The sequence below is a fragment of the Lynx canadensis genome, chromosome F1 (assembly GCF_007474595.2).
Source record: "Lynx canadensis isolate LIC74 chromosome F1, mLynCan4.pri.v2, whole genome shotgun sequence".
In the NCBI taxonomy this organism is placed as follows: Eukaryota; Metazoa; Chordata; class Mammalia; order Carnivora; family Felidae; genus Lynx; species Lynx canadensis.
This window is the reverse complement of record NC_044319.2, coordinates 1,663,155-1,689,768: the sequence shown is the minus strand read 5'-3', so window position 1 is coordinate 1,689,768 and position 26,614 is coordinate 1,663,155. Positions and strand designations below refer to the sequence as shown.

The 26,614-nt window shown below is 48.9% G+C and overlaps 1 protein-coding gene and 1 non-coding gene across 2 annotated transcripts; both read right to left on the bottom strand.

The window, feature by feature from the left end:
• Positions 1-101: 101 nt before the first annotated feature.
• LOC116737839 (dynein heavy chain 14, axonemal-like) lies at positions 102-23,890 on the bottom strand. The gene is made up of 6 exons (XM_032591731.1): positions 23,779-23,890; positions 6,363-6,475; positions 5,328-5,467; positions 2,738-2,901; positions 1,522-1,668; positions 102-422 (listed from the first exon to the last, which is right to left on the bottom strand). The coding sequence occupies exons 1-6, from the start codon at positions 23,821-23,823 to the stop codon at positions 207-209; spliced, it is 825 nt and encodes a 274-aa protein (XP_032447622.1). The 5' UTR covers positions 23,824-23,890; the 3' UTR covers positions 102-206.
• TRNAQ-UUG lies at positions 763-847 on the bottom strand. The gene has a single exon. It is a non-coding gene; the product is annotated as a tRNA-Gln (tRNA).
• Positions 23,891-26,614: the final 2,724 nt, after the last annotated feature.

Genomic DNA, 26,614 nt, shown 5'->3' with positions numbered 1-26,614 from the left:
GCGCCCGGCCAAGTCCCACCTGCTGTACCTGGGACGCCCCCGGGCACGCACTCACCTGGGATGGGGCAGCCGGAAGACCCCGCTGCAGGTACCGAGGGAAGAAGACCGCACCTGTCCGGTCTGGCTGAACACGTGGGTGTTTTCGTGGCGGGTGCCGAGTCACAAATCCGCTCAGAGACAAAAAGTAGGTGGGGTGGTGCACACGTTTATTTCTCCTTTTTCTCACACAGCAAGGCAACCCGCGTTGTGACCCAGTGACTGGGGGGTCTCTTCGTGGGTAAGTGCACGGAGGTCAGGAAGTCTGCAGGCAAGCCAGCGGTTGTCCCAGTTCTTGACCTCTCCGGCGTCTGATACACCGGGCACTCAAACGTGTGGAGCTGCGTACCTGTCTGGTCAGAAGCACCTGCTCGCTCCGTGGAAAGCTGAAAAACAAATCCAACGGTTAGATGGCAAAGCAGGAGCTCACTTTCCACGCGCCAGATTTGGGGCACGGCCGCTCGCTGAACACACGGCTGGTGAGGGGTTCTGTGGCCGGAGGACCTGTGTGACCATCGTGGCCTCCGGAACAGTCTGGAGAAGCAGCTGGTAGAGCATCTATTCCAGGTTTTAGCAACGTTCTAGGCTGTTGTATTTATTTTTATGTTTAAAGAATTTTTAATGTTTAGTTTCGAGAGAGACGTCAGAATGTGAGCGGAGGAGGGGCAGAGAGAGAGGGAGACCCAGAATCCGAAGCAGGCTCCGGGCTCCGAGCTGTCGGCACAGAGCCCGACGCGGGGCTCGAACCCACGAACCGTGAGATCGTGACCTGAGCCAAAGTCAGACGCTCAACCGACTGAGCCACTCAGGCTATTTTACATGTTTGCCATCTAGGGGCATCTGGGTGGCTCAGCGGTTAAGTGTCCAACTTCAGCTCAGGTCACGATCTCACAGTTTGTGAGTTCGAGCCCCGTACTGGGCTTCACTGACAGCTCAGAGCCTGGAGCCTGCTTCGGATTCTGTGTCTTCCTCTCTCTCTGCCCCTCCCCTGCGTGTGCTCGCCCTCCCTCCCTCCCTCTTTCCCTCTCAAAAAAATATAAACGTTAAAACAACGATGTTTAAAAAAATGAACTTTCTTGAGGCAGAATTTATAAGTACTGTGTTTGTTAACTTTATACGTGTGATTCAGTGAGTACTGAAAAGTACATATTAAAAATACATACCGGGGCGCCTGGGTGACTCAGTCCAATGAGCATCCAACTTTGGCTCAGGTCATGATCTCCGGTTCGTGGGTTCGAGCCCTGCGTCCAGCTCCGTGCTGACAGCTCAGAGCTCGGAGTCTGTGTCCCCCCCTCTCTCTGCCCCTTCCCCGCTCGCACTCTCTCTCAATAGTAAACATTAAAAAAAAAATTTTTTTTAATGTTGTCTAAAGCGTATCAGCAAATGTCCCTCGTGAAACCACAGGGAACGGGACAGGAAGGAACGGCTCGGGTCCCCGCGGGAAGGCCCACAAAGGCCGACTGCACGGTAAACACGTGCAATTACCTTTGTTGGCAGGAAGTAGATTTCGGGGAAATCATAACAGAGCTCACGAGGCAGCGAGTCCTCTAGTATGTTTTGTTCCCGATTCCACCTTGCGCCCTCGACGAATAAACCGAAAACGTGAACTCCGACATGAGTGCGGTCTGTGCCCTGAGATGAAACAGAGGCGGTGTGGGTGGGTCCCCGGGCAGGGCGCTTCCTTCAACCGAAGCTCCGTCTGGGGGAGGGTCCTGGGGGAGACGGAGAGCTGCCCTCCGAGACCCGCCCCCCCGGACGCCCGAAGCTGCAGCTCGCACCGAGCCCTGTGTGGACCGGGGTCTCCCTACACTCCCACGGTGTGGTCTCGTGTATAAACGGGACACGGGGAGAGGGTGACGGCAATAACTAAGAACAAAATAGAGCAGTTCTCGCAACACGACGTAATAAAAGCCACGTGAATGTGGTCTCCCTCCCTCCCAAGATGTCTTGTCGGCCGCGTCCCCCCTTCTTGTTGACCTTCTGACACTCAGGAGGGGGATTGTATGATCCCGACCGGGGACCACGGGCCACTGAAGCCACGGAAACCGTGGAGGGGCGCTCCTGTGTCCTGACACCGGCCACCACACAGATGAGTCCTGGAGACACTGTGCCGAGTGGAAGGGGCCAGTCGCAGGGACAGACGCTACAGGAGGCTCCTGTCGCCAGATTTACAGGGACAAAAATAGATGCGATCGGGACAGGCGGGCGGGACGTGGACGTCCACGGGGACAGTGCCTCGGTTCCGGAGGTGGAGGGCGTGAGGGCCGCCCCGCAGCGTGGACGTGCTCAGGGCCACCCAGCTGTGCACTCAGAAACGGTGAGCATGAGGGTGCCCGGGGGGGCTCAGTCGGGTGAGCGTCCAGCCCTGGACTTCGGCTCGGGTCACCGTCTCACAGTTCGTGAGCTCGAGCCCCGCCCGGGGTTCTGCCCCTCCCCACTTGCACGCGCTCTCTCTTTAAGTAGATAAACTTTAAAAAAGGAAATAGTTAAAATGGCAAGTCCAGCGTTACCTTATGTATATTCTGTCATAGTACGGAAGTAGGAAAAAGTAAAAGCTGCTTGAAGGGAAAGGGAAAACGGAGGGTCCGCGCGTAGCTTTGGGACTTGTGTGGTGCGCGGCACGGGGGAGGCTGAGTGGAGGCTGGCGAGGGGAGGACCGACTGCACGACTGTTCTTCCCAGTGCCCTAAGCATTCTGGTACCTCGAAGGCCGTCCTGACTGTGTTGAGGTTCCCGTGGATGGCCGCGGAGAACCCCTCGTCTCTGCTGTCAGCGGCGTCCGAGATCACACGGTGGGTAAACGTGAGGGCGCCGAGAGAGATTCCTTGGGACCGTCCGTAGTCGTGAAGCACGGCAACGAGAAAGGCTTTGGGGAAAAGCACAGAGCGACGAGTTCCCTGCGAGTCCGGGGGCACCAAGGGCTCTGTGTTCCCTCCTGGCAACAAGCTGGCTCCCGGGAGCAAGGAGAAGACCCGAGCACGTCAGAGTCTTGGTCGAGAAACGGCACACAGACGAGCGGGAAGAGGAGGGCACGTTTTCCTCTGGGGTCGCCAAGCTGTTGGGTGTCCCCTTGGCTGTGTGGACAAAGGCTACGTGCAGCTGACAAAAAGGAGACCAAGACAGAGTGGAAACAGCCCAGATATGAGGAGGCAGAGGACAGTCGATCGCCTGGATCCAGCCGTTCCTGAAGCCAAACCTCTGGCCTGCCTTCCCACTCGCACGAGCCTATGACTTGCCCTGTTTTGCTCAAGCAGGTTTGGATCGCGTCCTGTGTCTTAACACCAGGATTCCTAACACAGCTCCCAACTGTTCTGCCGGCCAGTCCCCCCCCTCCTGCTTAATCCATCCTGTGTGAACTGCCAGGTTAGGAGCTTCACTCTGCTTCTGAATCGAGTAATGCCCCTGCCGGGGTCTCTACACCAGCGCTCACCAAGTCACCTGGGCACTGAGGCCCCCGCCACACTGGCGTGTTTCCCGTGCTGTGCCCTTGTGGGAAATGTCTGAGCGGGCACCCGGCTGGTGACTTTGCTCCTGCCCTCCTCCTGGGACGCTCTTTCTCCAATCTCCTCAGAACTTTCCAAGGCCCGAGAAGCCGTCTCGGCCCCGGCCCTCCTCTGTGCGCCTCTCGGGGGTCCGCGGCCTCCAGGGGACAAGACTGGGGCCACCAACCTCTTTGTGCTTCTGGTGGCAGCCGGCACGCCCTGGCCCTGTCCCCCAGGCGCTCAGTGACACTGCCACGCTGTCGAGCCCCCGTGTCTCCTGAGCTCCAGCCCCCTAGAGCCACCTGCCCACCGCCCACCATGCGGTCTCCTCCGAACGTCTCAGACTTGACAGGTGATGGCCACCTCTGCCCATCACGTTGCTCCTCTCCCTGTGTCCCCGTGTCCCTGTGTCAGTAACGGTCATCAGCCGCCACCCAGCTCTCTGAGCCCAAGACCGGGGAGCCTCCCTCTCTGCTCCCTCAGCGTCCTACGACTATTCTCTTCCACCCTCCTCTGTCGTCCTTCCAGGCCACCGCCAATTCTCGCCTGGGGAAAAGCAGACGCCTAAGTGCCTGGGACCCAGGCTCCGCTCCGGCTCCTCACCCGTGTTGCGGAGTCAGGTCAAGGCCCCCCGCCTGAGACGGGGCAGCGGCCCAGAACCCCCCCCCCCCCCGCCCAGGAGCCCCCACCAGGAGCCAGCCCTGCCCACCTTTTCAGCTTCATCCCACACCGTTCGCCCTTCGTGGGCTTTCGCTCTGCCCACACTGAACGTTTCACGTGGGCTTCTCCCCCCTCGTATCTGGCCTTTGACCCAAACAAAAACGCGATTCCCAGTCAATGCTGTGTTTCAACACGTGGGTTTCTGCGTCACACGAGCCGAGTTCCGATCCCGGCTCAGTTGTGTGACTTTGGGAAAATTACTTACCTTCTCTGTGCCAGGGTTTTCCTGAGAACAGGGAGGGCCGTGTGAACACCACCACGGGACTGTCGTGAGGACCGCTCTCCACAGAGAGCTCGTGACAGCGCCCGGCCCCCGGTGAGCACGGGTCCTGGGATTAACCGCCGTCCCCTTGTGCGCTCGGCACCTGCCGCTTCCGGCAGCCGGCTCTCTGTCTCAGCAGCCTTTCCTGGTCCCCGCTCAGGTCCCCCTGCTTTATGCTCCAAAAGCCCTCACTGGTTCACTCATTCACACATTCGTTCAGAAACTCGTGTAATGGTTCTGGGATTATGTATCGGGAGTTGAAGGCGCTGGGGGCTGCGCGCCCTGGAGTAGAAAGATGGGGGGCTGCCCGCGTGGGGCTCCGTGGTGTCTTGTACGCCCCATCACCCAACCGTGCATCGTAACGCCCTCCGTGGGGACGTCTTCCCCTCCCGTGTGACCTGAGCAGTGGCTCCCGAGACCCGGCACGGTTCCAGGCGTTCGCTTTTGTTGAATGAATGAACAGAAATGGCTGAGGCACAGATTCTGTCCTTGGGGGGCACCCACCTCCCGCGGCCCCGATAAAGTGTGGTGGCCTTTGAGGGAGGCCACGTCGGCCTTTGACATCAGAGTCGGTGGAGGTGGTGACGCTCCTGCCAGGGGCAGGTGCAGTCAGGCAAGGGTGGTCCTACTGGGGAGGGGGGAGGTGGGGGGAGGAAGGGAAGGGAAGCGGAGGGAGGGAGGAGAGACTCCCCACCCCCAGGGCGTAGTGCCTGGGGGCGCAGGGCTGTGGCTTTGGGTCTTTCACGCTGAAGGGGAGGAGGAGGGAGGCTGGCAGGGAGCACGAACGTGGGGGCTGGGAGGGGGCCCTGGCCCTGTTCTCACACTCACCTTGCGGAAAGAAGAAAGCTGGGAGCCAGTATCTTGCAGGAAATCCTTCACAGAAATCACTGGTTTTATTGTCAGAGGATCCGGGGTTTTGGGTGGATGATGGAATGGAATGCTTCCCGGTGGCGACAAATCTCATGTACCTGTAGGAGGCAGACCGTAGACCGAGGGGTCAAGGGCACCGTCATCGCCTATCCACGCGGCCAGGCCCTCCGCGGCCCCTCCTCCCCTTCTCATCTCAGGCTTTCCCCACTCGGGACCCTCGTCTTGTCCTTCAGGGGAGACCAGCTGTGGCTTTGAAGGGTGAGGCCCTAACTTGCTGGAAGGCAATGGATTTAGGCAACGAGGGATGTGCTGGGCATCCTGACTGGGCGCTGAGGAGTCTATGGATTGTTCCGGAGCTGGTGACTCTGAGAGGATAGGTCCTAGCATTTGCTTAGAGGTAAGTGGCACAAAAGGCGGTTTGGTACAGACTTTGGAACCAGATTTTTTGGCTTCAAATCTCAAGGCTTCTACCCTAGTTGTGAAACGCTGGGCAAGCTACTTCACATCCTTGTGCCTCACTCATATCTAAGACAAGGGTGACGAATGACCAGGCTGACTGCATCTCGCAGGGTTACTGTCAGAGTCACATGAGGACGTGGGACACAGGCACTCCTTGAGCGATAGCTGCTCTCGTGCCCTTCAAAGGATTTTGATCTATGTATTAAACTCGTTTAAAAATTACACGTAACTAACCCTTACTTCCTTTTGCACTTCCCTCTGCTGGTGTCACAGGACAGAGTGTAGAGTAACAGGAAGGGAAATGTACCAGGTCTGGTCCTGTGTGTCCTTGAGCAGAGGGACCACGGACAGGACCCAGGGTATCCTGTGTCTCCAGGTCTCCATCCTAGACTGAAGACAACAGCACCCCCCCCAACCCCGCTTGATTCACATGTTGCTCTGAGAACCCAAAAGTCCAACCATATGAAACTGCGTGGTAAACCGTTAAGTTCTACGCAAAATTAAGGAAGAGAATAAAGCCGTTTTCATCCGTACCGATGATGTATTGCAGTGTAAGCCATTTTGGCCCAAGTGTTGAAGAAATTCACTCGCTGGATGAGATCGTTAACCCAGGAACTCAGGGGCTTACAGGACTTGTAGGCATGTTTCTGTTGGGATTTAGAGACAGGCACATCACTTTTAAATTTTTTTTTTAGGATTTGTCTTTGGGGTCATTGGGAACATCTCTGCAAACTTTGGTAACAGACTCGACTGCCAGGGAGAACGACGGCAGGAGGACGCCATTTTCCAGTGGAGAGCACATAATGGGGAACCCAAAGACCGACCGTCATGGTGACCGTGCTTCAGACAGGATGCCTGATGTTTCCATCCTGGCTGAACGCCTTTCTCACTCTTCCTAAGTCCTTTGGTCTGCCCCTCCCCCCTTCTCTGGGCGGCTAACTCGACATACCATTAAATGTGAGCAATTCCAACTCGCGGCCCCCCACACCAAATCCTATAACCCACCCACCAACCACTGATGAGCTGCCTCTTCTCCTTCCAGTGCAGAGTCCAGCTGATCCCTGCCCCATGCTCTGCACAGCCTTTCTGGAGAATTCTATCTTCTGTAGTGTCAGCTTTGTATTTTCCACCCTATTAATGCGCTTGTATCCTAAAAACACAACCACCCAGCACTCAATCCTACTTATTTGATCCTCAACAAAATACTAGCAAATGGATTCCAGGAACACATTAAAAGGATCATAAACCATGATCAAGTGGGATTCACCCCAGGATGCAAGGATGGCTCAACACGGGCAAATCAATAACTGTGACGCACCACATAAACTGAATGATGGATAAATCACATGATCATTTCAGTAAATGGAGAAAAAGCATTTGACAAAATTCAACATCCTCTCATGATAAAAACTCCCAACAAATTAGTATAGAAGGAATCTTGCTCAGCATAAGGGCCACATATGACAAGCCATAGCTAACATCATACTGAGTAGTGAAAGGTTAAAACCTTCTCCCTCTAAGATCAAGAACAAGAACTCTCATCATCTCTATTCAACATAGTACCGAGAGCCCTAGCCATAGCAATTAGGCAAGAAAAAGAATTAAAAGCATAAAAATTGGTAAGGAAGAAGTGAAATTGCCTCCGTTTGTAGGTGATATCATCTTATATATGGAAAGCCCTAAAGATTCCAAAAAACTGTTAGAACTAATAAATGAATTCAGTAAAATCGCAGGATATAAAATCAACAGAGAAATTAGTTGCATTACTACCCATTACCAGCAAACTGTCTGAAAGAGAAATCACGAAACCAGTCCTATCTACGATAGCATCAAAGATAACAAAATACCTAGGACTAAATTTCAACAAGGAGATAAAAGACCTGCACACTAAAAAATATACAAAGTTGGTGGAAGACCGTGAGGAAGACAGAAGTAACTGGAAAGACTTCCTGTCTTCTTGGATTAGAAGGATATTGTGAAAAATTCTTTCTACAGAAAAATCTATAATACAATACAATCCTAATCAAAATCCCCATGGCATTTTTCACAGAAATAGAAAAAATATTCTAAAATTTGTATGGAAATACAAAAGACCCCGAATAGCCAGAGCAATTCTGAAAAAGGAGATCCAAGCTGGAAGCATCCTACTCCCTGATTTGAAGGTATCTTACAAAGTTGTAGTAGTAAAAACAACACGGTTCTGGCATAAAAACAGGCACATAGACCAGTGGAACAGAACAGAGTCCAGGCACAAACCCAGACGTATGTGGTCAACTAATTTTTTTTTTTTTTTTTTGTCAACTCATTTTTGACAAGGGTGCCAGGAACACAGATTGGGGGAAAGAACGGTCTCCTCAACCAATGAAGCTGGGAAAACTGGGTCTCCACATGCAAAATAATGAAATTGGATCCCTATCTTACACCATTTCACAGAAGTTAAGTAGAAATGGACCTACGAACGTGTGGCCAACTAATCTTTGACAAAGCAGGAAAGAATATCCGATGGAAAAAAGACAGTCTCCTCAGCAAGTGGTGCTGGGAAAACTGGACAGTGACAAGAAGAAGAATGAGCCCGGACCACTTTCTCACACCATACACAAAAAGACACTCAAAATGGATGAAAGACCTAAATGTGAGGCAGGAAACCATCAAAATCCTAGAAAAGAAAACAGGCAACAACCTTTTTGACCTTGGCCACGGCAGCTTCTTATTACGCATTCCTCTGAAGGCAAGGGAAATAAAAACAAAAATGAACTATTGGGACCTCATCAAGATAAAAAGCTTCTGCACAACGAAGGAAACAATCAACAGAACTAAAAGGTAACTGACGGAATGGGAGAAGATATTGGCAAACGACAAATCAGATAAAGGGTTAGTATCTAAAATCTATAAAGAACTTATCAAACTCAACACCCAAAAAACAAATAATCCAGTGAGGAAATGGGCAGAAGACATGAATAGACATTTTCCCAAGAAGACATCCAGATGGCTAACAGACACAGGAGAAAATGCTCAACATCACTCATCATCAGGGAAATGCAAATCAAAACCACACTGAGATACCACCTCACACCTGTCAGAATGACTAAAACCAACAACTCAGGCAACAGCAGATGTTGGCGAGGGTGTGGAGAAAGGGATCTCTTTTGCACTGCTGGTGGGAATGCAAGCTGGTGCAGCCACTCTGGAAAACAGTATGGAGGTTCCTCAAAAAACTAAAAGTAGAACTACCCTATGACCCAGAAATTGCACTACTAGATATTATCCAGAGGTTACAAAAATGCTGATTCAAAGGAGATGCACCCCAATGTTTATAGCTGCACTATCGACAATAGCCAAATTATGGGAAGAGCCCAAATGTCCATCGACTGATGAATGGATAAAGAAGACGTGTGTGTGTGTGTGTGTGTGTGTATAATGGAATATTACTCAGCGATCAAAAAGAATGAAATCTTGCCATTTGCAACAACGTGGATGGAGCTAGAGTGTATTATGTTAAGCAAAATAAGTCAGAGAGAGACAAATATATGATTTCACTCATGGGAATTTAAGAAACACAATGGATGCACATCGGGGAAGGAAAAATAAGGTAAAAAACAGGGAGGCAGACCATAAGAGACTCTTAAATACAGAGAAGAAACTGAGGGTTGCTGGAGGGGAGATGGGTGGGGGTATGGGCTAAACGGGTTGACGGACATTAAGGAGGGCACTTGCTGGGACGAGCACGGGGTTTTACATGTAAGTGACAAATCACTAAATTATATTCTTGAATCCAATACTATACTGTATGTTAACTAATTTAAATTTAATTTTAAAAAGTCAAGTAGAAACGATTCAAAGATTTAAATAAAATCTGGGACAATAAAACTTCTAGAGGAAAACATGGAAAAAGATCCTTGACAATGGTCTTGGCAATGATTTCTTGGATAAGACACCGGAGCACATTCAACAAAAGCTAAAACAAACAAGCGGGACTAGATTCCTTCTGCACAGCAAAGGAAACAATTGATAAACTGGAAAAGCAGCTTACAGAATGGGAGAAGATATTCACAAGGCATCTATCTGACAAGGAGTTAAATCCAAAGTATATAAAGCACTCACTCATCCAACTCGACAGCCAAAAAATCAATCCGATTAAAAAATGGGCGAAGGACCCGAAGAGACCTTTTCCCAAGGAAGATACACAATGGCCAACGGGTACCTGGAAAGGTGCTCAGCATCAGTAGTCCTCAGGGAAATGCAAACCCAACCCCAAGGAGAGATCACCTCACACCTGCGGATGAAGGTTGGTTCACGAAGGTTGGAGGATGGTTATTACCGAGGGGACAGATGATGACAAACGTTGGGGAGAATGTGGAGAAAAGGAAACCCTGATACAGTGTTGCCGGGAATTTCAGATGGTTCGGTCATTATGGAAGACAGTACTGTAGCTCCTTAAAACTTAAACGCTGAACTCTCACGCGACCCGGCAAGGCCACCCCGGGTCACCTATACGCAGGAACAGAGATCAGTGCTTTGAAGAGAGGTCTGCATTCCCACGTGCCCTGCTGCTTTATTCACAACAGCGCAGATGTGGAAGCAACCCAAGCGTCTCTCCACGCGTGACCGGAAGAGGAAAACGTGGTGTGTGCACACACAATCGGGTGTCACTCAGCCGTAATAAAGGAAGGAAGTCCTGCCGTTTGCAACAACATGGATGAGCCCGCAGGGCATTCTGCCGAGTGAAATAAGCCAGACGGAGAAACCTAAAAACCGGCTCACTCACGTGTGGAATCTAAGACAGAAAAGCCCATTTCGTAGAGACTGAGACTAGGACGGTGGTGGCTGGGGCGGGGGCGGGGGAAATGAGGGTGATGTTGTCAAGGGGCACAAATCTTACAAGAATAAAAGTGGAAGCTGTGCCTGGAAGCCCTTTTGGGTCCTCAGATGTTCTGTGTCCACAGCAGGCTGTGGTCATCTGCCCTCGGACAGCTCTCCGCCCGCCGTCCGTGTGGCACGCCGCACAGCCGGTGGCACTCCTGGCCACCCGAACGTCCAAGCCGGACGTTTCCACCCGGCCAGCTTCAGCCCGGGTCACTCTGGCAGGGGTGCCGACTCAGCCGTGGGTGGCTGTACCTGCTAGCGACCCACGGGGGCCACGTTCTCTCAGCCTGACCTTGAACTCATGTACATCCCGGACCTGTCACAAGTTAGCCTCTCTGCCCCTCAGTTCCCGTGTCCGCGGACTCAGCACCTCAACCTTCTGTGCCGGCGTGCGCACAGTTGTCGCTTTCTGGGACTCTGGGTTTTGTGGGCAGGTTTTGTTTTTGTTTTACTTGAAATACAATTTAGATAGCATAAAATTCACTCACTTCAATGCTTTTTAGTATATTCATCACCTTGTGGAGCCATCACCACAATCATTTTTAGAACATTTTCATCACTTGAAGACAAAACCCACACGGCCTTGACGAGTCAGCCGCCCATCCTCAGCCCCGGGCGACGGCTCATCTACCGCCCAGCTCGGCCGAGTTTCCTATTCTGGACGTTTCATGGAAGCGAGATGACATGTGGCCTTTCGGACTGCCTTCTCTCAGTTCCTATAATGTTTTGGGGGTCGTTCGGGCTGTAGCGTGTCTATACTTCAGTCCTGTTGATGGGTGAATAATGTTCCTCGGTATAGACGTGCTCGTGTGTATCACGTCTGTGTACCTACCGTGTTCTGTCTGTCCATTCATCAGGAACGCTGGCGTGATTTCTGTCTTATGAACAATGGTGCCGTGAACATTCGTGGCAAGTTTCGGTGTGACAAGGTTTGAATTTCCCTCGGGTATATACCTGGGAGTAGGAGTGCTGGGTCAGATGGGGACTGTTTGCCTTTCTGAGGAGTTCACAGACTCTTTTCCAGGGCGGCCACACCATTTTACATTCCCGTCAAGCACGCAAAGCCCCCAGCCTCACATGACTGCAGCGTTCCTTATCACCTGCCCTTTGGATTCTACTCTCCCTGGTGGGTGTGAAATTGTATCTCACTATGGTTTCGATTCACAGTTTCCTGATGACAAATGATGTTAAGCATCTTTTTGATGCGCCTATGTAGGTTTTTTTTTTTAATAGAGAGAGAGAGAGAGAGAGAGAGAGAGAGAGAGAGAGAGAGAGAACGAGTTGGGGCCGGGGTGGGGGGAGAGAGAATCCCAAGCAGGCTCCGCGCCGTCAGCACAGAGCCCAATGCAGGGCTTTGAACCCACGAACCATGAGATCATGACCTGAGCCGAAATCAAGACGCTCAAGTGACTGAGCCCCCCAGGTGCCCCTCTATACAGATTTTTAATCTGGTGTAGGATCCAGGGTTTGAGGGAGGCTGGTACTAACTATAAAGGGAGAATTAAACTTCAGGAGCAATGGTTTTGTAAGTTCAGCATCGTGTTACCTTTTCGACAATCCTGCTCGCCTCCTACCCCAGGCTGATTTTATTCTTGTTCTGATAAACTTTGTGTTTCTATGATTTGGTTTTCTGATTAAGCCTATGGCCCGGGAGTCATTCATCTTTCCGTTTTGCCTTTTTTTTTTTTTTAATTTAAAAGTGCCATTCAGTTTTTTCCTATACAGTCTCATCATCTAAATATGGAGATCTAGAAAGGACAAGGCAAAAATAGAAATCACGCAGAATCGTGTCACCCAGAGCAAATTCGTACGTTCTCTTCCAGCTCTCTCTCCATATATAGCTCTGTACACAGTTGGTTCTCTGTGTAGTGAAGTCACCACGGACACTGCGTCAGTGGGCGCTGAACTGTTGTTCCTGTTTACATTTTTGTCACATAGTCAGTAAAGTGCTTGAAGACATCTTGATGGTATTGATGCGTTAAGACTGGACTCACGGCCAAAAGCACTAGAACTCACGAGGGAATGAAGCGGATCTGACACAGGTATGTTCTCCATAAAGCACATCACAGCCTTCCGGGCAGCGACTCCACACGGCGTTTCGGCTTTGCCATTGTAAGCAGCAAAACCACCAACCAAAAGCACAAACGTGAAAGCTGTGGCACTAGACGGAGCACGAAGAGAGCACCTGTGTGACACTAGGAGAGCTACAACCAGAAGCCGATGTCACCCGTTTGATCTCAGCGGGGAGTGTGCGTGGGGCGGGGAGACTGTGCACGGAGGGGGAGTGTGCACGGGGGGGTGGGGGGAACTGCGCACGGGGAGGGGGGGAGTGTACACGGAGGGGAGCTGTGCACGGAGGGGGACTGTGCAGGGGGGAGGAACTGTGCAGGGGGGGTGTGCACATGGTGGGAGCTGTGCACGGAGGGGGAGTGTGCACGGGGGGGGGGACTGTGCGTGGGGGGAGAGTGTGCACACGGGGGGGAACAGTGCATGGAGGGGGACTGTGCACAGGGTGGGGACTGTGCACGGGGAGTGTACATGGAGGGGAGCTGTGCACAGAGGGGGAGTGTGCACCGAGGGGGAATGTGCATGGGGGGGGAGTATGCACAGAGAGGGGCTGTGCACACGGCGGCGGGGGGGGACTGAAACGTTTCCTCACTCGGCACACGTGTAAATGACCCCTAAGCACTGAGAGTACAGTTTTGGAGTTAGAAATTAGTTTCAACAAGCAGGCAAGTGTGCAAAGACGTAATGCCTGTGTGGTGACGAGTGACCTGTATGAGGGGGTGTGTGTGTAGTTTTGTCATCGTCTTTGAGCTTCCTTCTGTCGGCAAAGCTGTAGCTGTGGTTCATTCTCCTGCATGACTGTATTGTCTGTTGTGTGAATACACCACGTATTTATCCATTCTGTTGTGGGTGACACGTTGGAACTGTTTGTGACTAACAACGATGTTCTGAATATCATCGTACGTGTCCCCTGATGCCCAGGTGCAAGGGTTTACGTACCTACGAAGTCGAGGTCAGACTGTGTGCCACCTTGGAACTTAAAAACTCCTCGTTCACGAAACAGCAGAACAAGCTTCTCTCCCTCCTCTAAGATTGGGGAAGTTGTACAATTTTTTTCGACTGTTTTAGTGGCGGCTCTAAAAACCACAGCGTGCATACTTGACCTGCCCGAGTCTACAGGTCATTGTTAATTAGCCTCCTTGATAACACGAGACCTGAAACCTCCATACGCTCCCCAGGCCTGGCTTATACGTTATCCTTCGTCCCTCCGCTTCATCTGGTCAACGTCCCGTCCTGCTCCAAAAGCCGGAGGCTAGTACACTGCCTGATCTTTGTCGGGATCGATTTACCACTTGCTTTCCTCCTCTCCCGTCTCAGACCTTTCAGTTGTTTCCCTTTCCCCTCTGCCTGAAGTATGTCAGTTAGCTCACATCATTAGCGTTTGCTAATGACGAATTCTGTTTTTCTCTCTTTTTGGCCTGTTTTATTTCATCCTCAATTTAGAAACAAGAGTTTCGTCTGCACAGCTTTAGTGTAACATTTCACTTCTCCCAACATATTGAAGATGCCATTCTCACGCCTTTGAATGTTCCTTTTCCTCTAGCTTAAGATTTTCCTTTGATTTTCTAGGGGACCTGATGGGCTCCGTCGGTTAAGCATCTGGCTTCAGCTCAGGTCACGATCTCGCAGTCCGTGAGTTCGAGCCCCGCGTCGGGCTCTGTGCTGACAACCTGGAGCCTGGAGCCTGTTTCAGATTCTGTGTCTCCCTCTCTCTCTGCCCCTCCCCTGCTCACGCTCTCTGTCTCTCAAAAATACAGATGTTAAGAAAGATTTTCCTTTGATTTTCTGCAGTTCCGTGAACGTGTATATATGCGCAAGTTTTTTTGTTTTGTTTTGTTTTGTTTTAAGACTTTATCTTGCTTGGGATTGAATTTGTCCCATCTGTTAATTCTGGAAAAGTCTCAGCCTTTATCCTATCCATTACTGCCTCTGCTCTGTCTGTCTCCTCTCCCTGAACTTCAGTTAAACTTGTGTCCGACTTCTCACTTTGCCCTACGAATCCTGATGGCTCTTTCCTATTTCCATCCTCAGTCTCTTGGGGCTGCATTCTCTTCTGGTCCATTCTCTGGCTTCCTGATTCTCTTTTCTGGTTCCGTTCAATCTCCTGCCACGCCTGCGAACACTATCACATTCTATTTAACGAATGATTTTCATTTCTGGATCCTTCTTCCAATCTGCTCTGCCATTTTCAGTAGTTCCTTGTTCTCTTAAAACATGTAGCTTGTTTAAATCTCTGTTCCTTTATTTATTTTATTTATTTATTTATTATTATTTTTTTTTTTTAATTTTTTTTTTGAACATTTATTTTTGGGACAGAGAGAGACAGAGCATGAACGGGGGAGGGGCAGAGAGAGAGGGAGACACAGAATCGGAAACAGGCTCCCGGCTCTGAGCCATCAGCCCAGAGCCCGACGCGGGGCTCGAACTCACGGACCGCGAGATCGTGACCTGGCTGAAGTCGGACGCTTAACCGACTGCGCCACCCAGGCGCCCCTCTCTGTTCCTTTAGACACGGGAAGTATTTTGTTGTAATCTATATCTGATAATTCAAATGTCTGAAGTGTTAGGGTCAGTCTGTACTGTTTTATTATTTATTTATTATTTTTTAAATGTTTACTTAGGGAGAGACAGACAGAGACAGAGACAGAGAGAGACACGGAATCCGAAGCAGGCTCCAGGCTCCCAGCTGTCAGCACAGAGACCGACGTGGGGCTCGAACCCACGAACGGTGAGATCATGACCTGAGCTGAAGCTGGACGCCTACCTGACCAAGCCGCCCAGGTCACCTGTGCTGTATTTTCACGGTCCTTGTGTTTATGTGTGTTTAGCTATTTTTGACTGATTGTTCCTTGCAGAACACGTGTGCGACTCCCTGGGCCTTAGATGGAAGGTCTCTTCTCCCCGAGAGGCATTCTGGTTGCATTTCCACGTGCCCTTCACACTGGACTTGGGCTGCAGACTCTTTCAGGGGAGGACTTGGAGTTTGCCACGGCTCAGCGACAGGCTTTCTTATTTTACTGCCTGCTCCCTACTTATTTTTAACCCAGGGTTTTTGGTTGCTTTCGTTTAGAAACAGGTACAAATAACCAAGCTTGCTTTACTAGAAAAAGTAGCTTATACTTTCTTTGGAAATATTTGGAATTTTATACTAATTAAAAGACGTGAGACTTCCGGGGCGGAAGATGGCGGAAGAGGAGGAGCCTACACTCCCCTCGTCCCACAGATGCAACCAGGTTAACCCCCACATCAGTGTAAATAACTCAGAAACTCACGCGAAGACTGGCAGGACGTACTTGCCATGGCTCAGTAGAGAAGAGGCCACATCAAGAAGGGCCAGAAAGGAGACACAGTCCGAACAGACCTTTGGTGGGAGGCAGGGAGGAGGTGGGTGCAGAGGGGGAGAGGAGTGGACAAACCAGGCACCAGGCACGACCTCAGCCACCCCCCCCCCCCCAGGGAAGACAAATCCCCAGAACTGTGGCTTTGTGAGTTCTTACAACCAGTGGGGCTTAACCCCTGGAGCTTTAAAAATCAGCAGCTCAGCCCTGGGAGAGGCAGGAAGGCGAGAGGAAACTGAGTCCCCGCCCTTAAAGAGACAGAACAACAAATAGCCTGTGGAGATTCAGCGCAGAAGGGGCTGTTTGACCACCCCTCCCCCGCCCCCGCTCCCCCCCAGCCCTGGGCCAAGAGAGAGGGATTTGTACGCTATTCACAGAGCCTGTCCTGGGGTGACAGAGGTCCTCTGGACACTTCTACACAACAGAGGAGGTGGCAAGCACCATCTCCCTCCCCCAACCTAGGTATACCTGTGGGAACCGGGCGCAGCTCCAACACTCCCACCTAGGATGCTAACAGTGTGCCCTGCCCCTGCACTCTTCTTCACTCGCCCCTCCAGCCAGTCCTCCGTGCAGGCCCCTCCCACGGCAGACTGTGCACCCCACATCCCCTGTTCTCCTGCGGATCAGCCTCCGACGTGCCCGTGGCAGGACTCCATCCAGAGTGGCGCCACGAGCCTGGCAGTGTGCGAGCAGCCCCGACGGGGGCCACACCACCCCACAGTGAGTCCTGCCCCGGGGAGAGGGGAAGATAAGGTACACGCCAGTCTGACTGTGTGGCCCCAGCGGGGGCGGACATCGGGTCTGACCGCGGCCCCGCCCACCAATACAGGTTTCTCCGGACCACACAGGGGAAGTGCCCTGCAGTTTGGAGCTACCGCATCTCTAGCAAACTCCTGCTCTGATCCGCCGCGCCCCAGACCGACCCGCTAACCGCACAGGGACCGGACCCTGCCCACAACAGGCAGAGCCACTGCACGGAAGGCGAACACGGTTCAGCCGCCGCAGTAGGACACCCCCGTAGCAACACACACTGGGACACCCCTGAAGCGCCATTTTCCCGTGAACAGGGGACACTGCACTGTGGGGCACTACAGGACCTCGTCTTCCTAAGGCCACTGCTTTAAGTGCGGGAGACGCAGCTGGCTTTGCTGACACAAACAGACACAGAGAGTTAGACAACATGAAGAGACAAAGCAATATGTCCCAAGTGAATGAACAGGACAAAAATAGCAGCAAGAGAACTAAATGAAACGGAGATGGAGTAATGAAATGAAATGAGTAATGGAGTAATATGCCTGGTAGAGAATTTAAAGTAATGGTCATAAATATACTCACTGGACTTGAGAAAGAGTGGGGGACCTCAGTGAGACCCTCAACACAGAGACAGAGAACATAAAAAAGAACCAATCAGTGACAAAGAACACAATAACTGATATTAAAAATACACGAGATGGAATAAATAGTAGAGTAGAGGAAGCAGAAGAACAGATCAGTGACCTGGAGGACAGAGTAATGGAGAGAAATCAAGCTGAGTAGTTGAGAAAAAGAGAAAATGAGAACAAGTTAGGGGAACTCAGTGACACCATCAAGCCTAATAACATTTGCATTATTGGGGTCCTAGAAGGAGAAGAGAGAAAAGAGAACAGAAAATTTATTTGAACAAATGACAGCTGAAACCTTCCTGAATCTGGGGAAGGAAACAGAAGTCCAGATTCAGGAGGCACAGAGAGCCCCTAACAAAACCAAAGGAGGTCCACACCAAGGCACAGAGGAATTTAAATGGCAAGAAGCATGGATCAAGAGAGAGTTCTAAAAGCAGCAAGAGAAAAGAAAGCAGCTTCATACAAGGGAAATCCCATAAGGCAATCAGCTGCATTCTCAGCAGAAACTTTGCAGGCCAGAAGGGAGGGGCATGATATAATCAAAGTGCTGAAAGGAAAAGCCCGCAGCCAAGAATACTCTATCCAGCAAGGCTATCATTCGGAATAGAAGGGTGGATAAGAGCTTCCCAAAGTTTAAAGGAGTCCATGACCACTAAACCAGACCCGCAAGAAACGATAAAGGGGACTCTGAGAGGCAAGGAAAGACCATAAGCAGGAATAAGAAAAGCAGGAATCACAAAAGCAATAAGAATATGTGTAAAAATCTGTCAAGGGATTCACAAAATTAACGTATGTAAAGTATGATACCAGATACCTACACCATGGGGAAGAGTAAAAATTTAGTGCCTTTACAACGGGTTCAAACTTAAGCAACCATCAACTTAATATAGACTCCTATACACATAAGACATTATGTGCAAACCGAATGTTAACCACAAATCAAAAACTGGTAACAGATATGCAAAAAATAAAGAGAAAGGAATCCAAATATATCACTAAAGAAAGCAGCAGACTTCTCAAAAGAAAGGAACAGAGAAGAACTACGACCATAAAAGGAGTGACAAAATGGCAGTAAGTACATACATATCAATAATTACTTTGAATGTAAATGGACGCAATCCATTTTGCTCCGATCAAAAGACATAGGGTGACGTAATGGATAAAAAAGCAAGACCCATCTATATGCTGCCTACAAGAGACTCATTTCATTCCCAAAGACACCTGCAGATTGAAAGTGAAGGGATGGAAAAGCATTTATCACGTAAATGGAAGTGAAAAGGAAGCCAGGGTAACAATTCTTATTGAATGAAATAGACTTTAAAACAAAGTCTGTAATAAGAGACAAAGAAGGACACTATATAATAATAAAGGGGACAATCCTACAAGAAGATATAACAATTGTAAATATTTATGCACCCAACATAGAACACCCCAATACATAAAGCAGCTAATAACATGAAGGATGCAATTGATAAGGATACAAAAATAGTGGGGACTTTAGCACCCTGCTTACATCAATGGACAGATCATCTAAACAGAAAATCAACAAGGAAACAGTGGCTTTGAATGACACGCTGGAGCAGCTGATCTAACAGGTATATTCAGACATTCCATCCAAAATCAGCAGAATGCACATTGTTTTCAAGTACACATGGAACATTCTCCAGAACAGATCACATATCCAGCCACAAAACAAGTCTCAACAAATTCCAAAGACTGAAGTCATAGCATGCATCTTTTCTGACCACAACTCTATGAAGCTAAAAGTCAACAAGAAAAAAATCTGGAAAGAACACAAATACATGGAGGTTAAATACACGCTACTAAACAATAAATGGATCAATTTGATCAAGAAATCAAAGAGGAAATAAAATAAAAAACACATGGAGAAAATGAAAATGAAAATATAATGGTCCCAAATCTTTGGGATGCAGCAGAAGCTGTTTTAAGAGGGAAGTTTATAGCAACACAGGGCTACCACAAGAAGCAAGAAGAATCTCAAACAACGTAACCTTACACCTAATGGAGCTAGAAAAAGAACAAATAAAACCAAAAAGGAAAGGAAAGGAAGGAAATTCGAGTAGAAATAAACGAAACAGAAATTTAAAACATAGAACAGGTCAATGAAACCAAGAGCTGGAGTTTTGAAAAGATCAACAATATTGATGAGCGTAGTCCAGGCTCCTCAAAAAGAAAAAAAAGAAAAAAAGAAACAGAGACTCAAATAACTAATCAAATCAGAAATGAAAGAGGGAAAAAAATAACTGACACCACAGAATAATAAAAAGATTATAGGAGAACAGTATGTAAAATGGTATGCCAACAAGTTGGGCAACCTAGAAGAACTGGATACATTCCTAGAAACATATACACTCCGAAAACTGAATCAGAAAGAAATAGAAAATTTGAACAGATCAATTACTAGCAATTAAATTGAATCAGTAATCAAAAAACTTCCAACAAACAAAAGTCCAGGACCAGACAGCTTCATAGGTAAATTCTACCAAACATTTAAATTTATTTTTATTTTTTTTAATGTTTATTCATTTTTGAGAGAGAGAGAGAGAGAGAGCGAGCGAGCGTGTGAGCAAGTGAGCATGAGCAGGGGAGGGGCAGAGAGAGAGGGAGACACAGAACCTGGGGCAGGCTCTAGGCTCCGAGCTGTCAGCACAGAGCCCGACATGGGGCTCGAATTCACAACCATGCGATCCTGACCTGAGCCGAAGTCAGTCACTTAACTTAGCCACCCAGGCGCGCCATTTAATTTTTTAAAAATGTTTACTTATTTTTGAGAGACAAAGCATGAGTGGGGGAGGGATAGAGAGAAAGGGAGACACAGAATCCAAAGCAGACCCCAGGCTCTGAGCTGTCACCACAGAGCCTGATGTGGGGCTCAAAGTCATGAACTACAAGATCGTGACCTAAGCTGAAGTCGGACGCTTAACATACTGAGCCACCCAGGCGCCCCTAATTCTACCAAACATTTAAAGAAGAGTTAATACCTGTTCTTCTCAAACTATTCCAAAAATAGAAGAGGAAGGAAAGCTTCCAAATTCATTCTGTGGGGCCAGCATTACCCTGATACAGAAAACCAGAAAAAGACACTACAAAAAAAAAGAACTCGGGCCAATATCCATGATGAACACAGATGTAAAATCCTGACCAAAGCACTAGCAAACCGAATTCAACAATACAGTAAAAAAAAATTACCCACCATGATCAAGTGGGGTTTATCTCTGGGATGGAAGGGTGATTTAATATTTACAAATCAATCTACATGATACATCACATCAATAAGAGAAAGGATAAAAACCATATGATCCTTTCAATAGATGCAGAAACAGCATTTGACAAAGTACAACATCCATTCATGATAAAAACACTCAACAAAGTAGGTTTAGAGGGAAGGTATCTCAACATAATAAAGGGCATATATGAAAAACCCACAGCAAACATCGCTTCTTTCATGGGGAAAACAGAACTTTTCTCCTGAGATCAAGAACAAGACAAGGATGTCCACTCTCAGCACTTGTATTCAACATAGTATTGTCCACAGCAATCAGACAAGAATGAAAGGCATCTAAATTGGTGAAGAAGTAAAAATTTACTACTTATAGGTGACATGACACTGTAGATAGAAAACCCGAAAGATTCCACCAAAAAAATTCTACAACTAATACATGAATTCAGTAAAGTTGTAGGATACAAAATCAACATACAGAAATCCAGTGCATTTTTATACACCAATAATAAAGCAACAGAAAGAGAAATTAAGAAAACAGTCTCATTTGCAATTGCACCAAAAATAATAAAATACCTAGGAATAAACTTGACTAAAGAGTTTAGGACTGAAAGACCTATATTCTGGAAACTATAAAACACTGATGAAAGAAATTAAAGATGACACAAACAAATGGAAAGATATTCTATGCTCATGGATTGGGAGAATAAATATTGTTAAAATATTTAACAATACTACCCAAAGCAATCTACATATTTAATGCAATCCCTATGAAAATACCAATAGCATTTTTCACACAACTAGAACAAACGATCCTAAAATTTGTATGGAACCACAAAAGACTCCAAATAGCCAAAGAAATCTTGAAAAAGAAGACTAAAAGTGTAGGTGTCACCATCCCAGATTTCAAGACCTACAACAAAGTTGTAGTAATCAAAACAGGATGGTATTACAGACAAACAGACACACAGATCAACTGAACAGAATAGAGAGCCCAGAAGTGAAACCACAATTATATGGTCAATTAATCTTCAATAAAAGAGAAAGAATATGCAATGGGACAAAGACAGTCTCTTCAACAAATGGTGCTGGGAAAATTGGACAGTTATAAGCAAAAGAATAAAACTGAACCACTTTCTGTTTTTTTTTTTTTTCAACGTTTTTATTTTTGGGACAGAGAGAGACAGAGCATGAACGGGGGAGGGGCAGAGAGAGAGGGAGACACAGAATCGGAAACAGGCTCCAGGCTCTGAGCCATCAGCCCAGAGCCTGATGCGGGACTCGAACTCACGGACCGCGAGATCGTGACCTGGCTGAAGTCGGACGCTTAACCGACTGCGCCACCCAGGCGCCCCCTGAACCACTTTCTTACACCATGCACAAAAATGACAGTCAAAATAGATTAAAGACCCAAATATGAGACCTGAAACCATAAAATCCTCGAAGACAGCACAGACAGTAATGCCTCTGACATTGGCTGTAGCAATGTTTTTCTAGACATGTCTCCTGGGAAAAGGGAAACAAAAGAAAAATAAACTATTGGGACTGAATCAAAATAAAAAGCTTCTGTACAGAAAAGGAAACAATCAACGAGACTAAAAGACAACTACTGAATGTGAGAAGATACTTGCAAATGACAGATCTGATAAAAGGTTAGTACCCAAAATATATAAAGAACTTATACAAGTCAACACCAAAAAATAACCCAATTTAAAAATGGGCAGAAAACATGAATGGACATTTTCCCAAAGAAGACATCCAGATGGCCAACAGACACATGAAGAGATGCTCAATGTCACTCATCATCCGGGAAATGCAAATCAGAACCACGATGAGATACCATCTCACACCTGTCAGAATGGCTAAAGTCAGCAACACAAGAAACAACAAATATTGACCAAGATGTGGAGAAAGGGGAACACTCTTGCATTATTGGTGGGAATGCACACTGGTGCAGCCACTTGGAAAACAGTATGAAGTTTCCTCAAAGCATTAAAAGTAGAATCACCATATGATCAGTAATTCCACTACTGGGTATTTACCCAAAGAAACCAAAAACACTAATTCGAAAAGATACGTGCACCCTGATGTTTACTGCAGCACTATTTATAGTAGCCAAGGGTGGAGACAACCCAAGTCCATCGACAGACAAGTGGACGGACAAAGAGGCATACGTACGCGACGGCATAGCAGTCCTCCATAGCAGAGAATGAAATCCTGCCATTTGCTACAACGTGGATGGGTCTAGAGGGTATCATGCTAAGCGAAAGAACAGACGGAGAAAGGCAAATACCATATGGTTTCACTCAAATGTGGAATTTAAGAAACAGAGCAAAAAAAGAGACAAATCAAAAGACAGACTCTTAACTTACAGAGAACACACTGCTGGTCACCAGAGGGGAGGTGGCGGGGTGGGGGGGGGGATGGGTGAAATAGGTGATGGGGATAAATTAAGGGGCACCCTTGTCATGATGAGCACAGAGTAGTGAATACGTGTATTCAATCACTGTTCTGTACACCTGAAGCTAATCTAACCCTGTAGGTCAGTTATACCGTAATGAAAACTTAAAAAGACATGAATGTGATAAAAAAAAAAAATCAAAACCGTACAGTAAGATACAAGGATACGTAAAATGTAAAGTTAAAGCCTCTTTCCCACCCACAAGACCCTCCAGTCTCCCTCATTTAAGGCCACCAGTGGGAAGAGTTGTTTGTGCATTTTCTTCCAAGACTTTCGGTTGGGGGTTCTTGAATCTAAAGCATAGATGCGTTTTTATAAGCACATGTATGCACACATTAGTATATAGGTTTTTATAATCTCTAAAAATGACATCATTTTCTGAAACTTAAAATTAACAACACATCTTAAATTTATCTGAGTGGAATTGCCAGATGGCCCTCTAAGAGGTTTTATTAATACGCGCTCACACCCAACGTACGTCAGCATCTTTCAGTAATACTTAATACTTCATCAGATGCCACAGTGAACGCCCCCCACCCCCTGCCCGCACCCCACGCTTACGGCTCAGCAGTTAACGGGGTAGCGTGACGGCTCTCACCTGCCACAGCGTAGGCACTCTTCCATTGAGAAAAGACTCATACATTTCCTCCAGTTCTTGGGTGAGGATGGTTTTTCCTTTTATCGCAAGTTGAAGGCCTTTCAAAGATTCATGCACAACAAATAAGAACTTATCAAATCGTTCGATTTCTTGGCTCAGAAAGGTTAGCAGGACACAGTGGATGAGGGGATCATAGCCTGGATCGAGAAAGACAGAACATTAGGTTATTTTTCAGATAAAAGGAGAAACACAGGCTTTGGAAATGGAAGGAACTTCATGTGTCAAGACCAGGGATCGCAACACACTTTCTGCAGAAAATCAGGAATTACTTCAGGCTCTGTGGCCACCCCGTCTGCGTCACGACTGCTGGGCTCTGCTTCCGTGGTGCGAACGCAGGTGCGGGCACACAAAACCGATAAGCTTGGCCGTTTGCCAATAAAGTTTTATTCGTGCAGCAGCCCTCGCGTTCGTATTTCATACGATATTTATGGGTCCTAAAATATTCTTCTTTTGGTTTTTTCCAACCACTAAAGAATGTGAGACCCCTTTTAGCTTTCAGGCTGCACAGGAATGAATGGTGGCTGGACCTGGCCACAGCCCTAGGGTGCTGACCGTGGTTCCGACTCCACAACAGCACCGATGTCACAGACTACCGCTCAGCATTGGGTTCCCGACGAACCTTCTTTAAAGGCGTAAGGTATAGGGGCGCCTGGGTGGCCCAGCTGGTTGAGCGTCTGACTGGCTCAGGTCATGATCTCGTGGTTTGGGGGGGTCAAGCCTGACCTCGGGGTCTGTGCCGGTTGTGGGGTCAAGCCTGGCAGCGGGCTCTGTGCCGTCAGCTCAGAGCCCGCTTCACACAGAGCCCGCTTCAGATCCTCTGTCCCCGTCTCTCTGTCCCTCCCCTACTTGTGCTCTCCCCCAAATAAATAAATATTTAAAAATTTTTCAAAAACAAACGGTTAAGATATGGATGTTGAGAAGTTAACTGGGTCATTTGCCACGGCCCGGACGCTGGCCCCTGGGGCTGGGTGCCCTGTCACCCCTGGGCTTGCCCCCTTTCCGGAGCCCTCAGAGCGGGGGCCGCCGGTCAGAGGGTCCACGTTCCTCGTGCTCCGCAGGCAGGCCGGGCGGGGCAGGGACCCCCCCCCCCCCAGCTGCTCTATAGGCTCAGGCAGGGCGGCTCCTTCCTGCTTTGCTACAAGCCTATTTCTTCACTTTTAGTCTCCCAGCCACCCACCCCCCTGCCCCAACAAAACCAGAAAGGAAGACAAAGCTACAGCACCCTTTCCTTCTCTGCCCCAAGCTTGGAGGGGGGGAGGGGGTGGTCTCTCAGCTTGGAGAGTGGGAAGGGGGGGCGTAGAGACCGCACTGCCTACCTCACTCGGCCTGGCTGCTTCTGCGGGGTCTTGGGGGACCCCCACCCCTTCCCCTTGGGGCCACAGTCCTTCCCCGAGGACGCACGTCCTGTGCCTACCTTGGATGCTCTTACAGAGAGACTCCCAGAGGGGGCTGGACATGATGCACTTCAAGGTGCTGGGTGTGCCAGCACATTCTTCCTTCTCCACAGACCTCGGCAGCCGCTGTAGCAGGTCAGACAGGATTTCCATCAGCAGTTCGTCGTTACTCTGCTCGGGACTACAAAGGACACGGAGAGATGCGGATCTGTGTGACCCAGGACAGCCCGCTGTTCAGGCCCGGGCCAAGCCGCTTCACAGCCGCACGCGACTAGGCACACGACGGAGTCCGTGCATCTTACAGATGAGGAAGCGGCCGGCCGTGGAGCCGGCGCGGGGCTCGACCTCATCAACCGTGAGATCACGACCCGAGCTGAAATCAACGGTCGGGATAAAACTGGCCCCTTGCCCTGCTTCCCGAGAAATTTTTATTTTATTTATAATTTAATCTTTTTTTTATTCTAGTAGGCTCCACAAGGAGTGTGGAGCCCAATGCGGGACTTGAACCCACGACGCTGAGATCAAGAGTCAGACACTTAAGGGGCGCCAGGGGGGCTCAGTTGGTTAAGCGTCCAGCTTCAGCTCAGGTCATGATCTCATAGTCTGGGGTTCGAGCCCCGTGTCAGGCTCTGTGCCGACAGCTCGGAGCCTGGAGCCTGCTTCCAATTCTGTGTCTCCCTCTCTGTCTTCCCCTCCCCTGCTCACGCTCTGTCTCTGTCTCTCTCTCTCAAAAATAAACATTAAAAAAAAAAAAAAGACACTTAACTGACTGAGCCACCCAGGCGCCCCTGCACTTTAGACGTTTACAAGAAAATATGTATTTTTTTTAAATTTTTTTAACTTTTATTTATTTTTGAGACAGGGAGAGACAGAGCATGAACGGGGGAGGGTCAGAGAGAGAGGGAGACACAGAATCCGAAACGGGCTCCCGGCTCTGAGCCGTCAGCCCAGAGCCCGACGCGGGGCTCGAACTCACGGACCGCGAGATCGTGACCTGAGCCGAAGTCGGCCGCTCAACCGACTGAGCCACCCAGGCGCCCCAAGAAAATACGTATTTTTAAAGGGTTCTTAAGATTTCTTTGTCGACAATTCATCGTCGGACCGCATCTGCGTGAAGTGTCAATACCGAAATGAAGGCGCAGGCGGCAACCCGACAGCGTGTGCTTGTCACCAACCGCGTGTCAGATTCCTCGGGGACGCTGGGCGGCCCGTGGGGGCACAGGCCTGGACCAGGCGGGGCAGAGCGCGAAAGCTGGATGAGCTCTAAGCACTAAAGCTCCCCTGAGCTCGTGCTGTTACTCTAACTGCTGGCAGGGGCTGGTTCCAGCCGTCACCCAGGTCTCACACAGCCAGGGTGTCGTCCTGCACGGTGAGCGACAGCC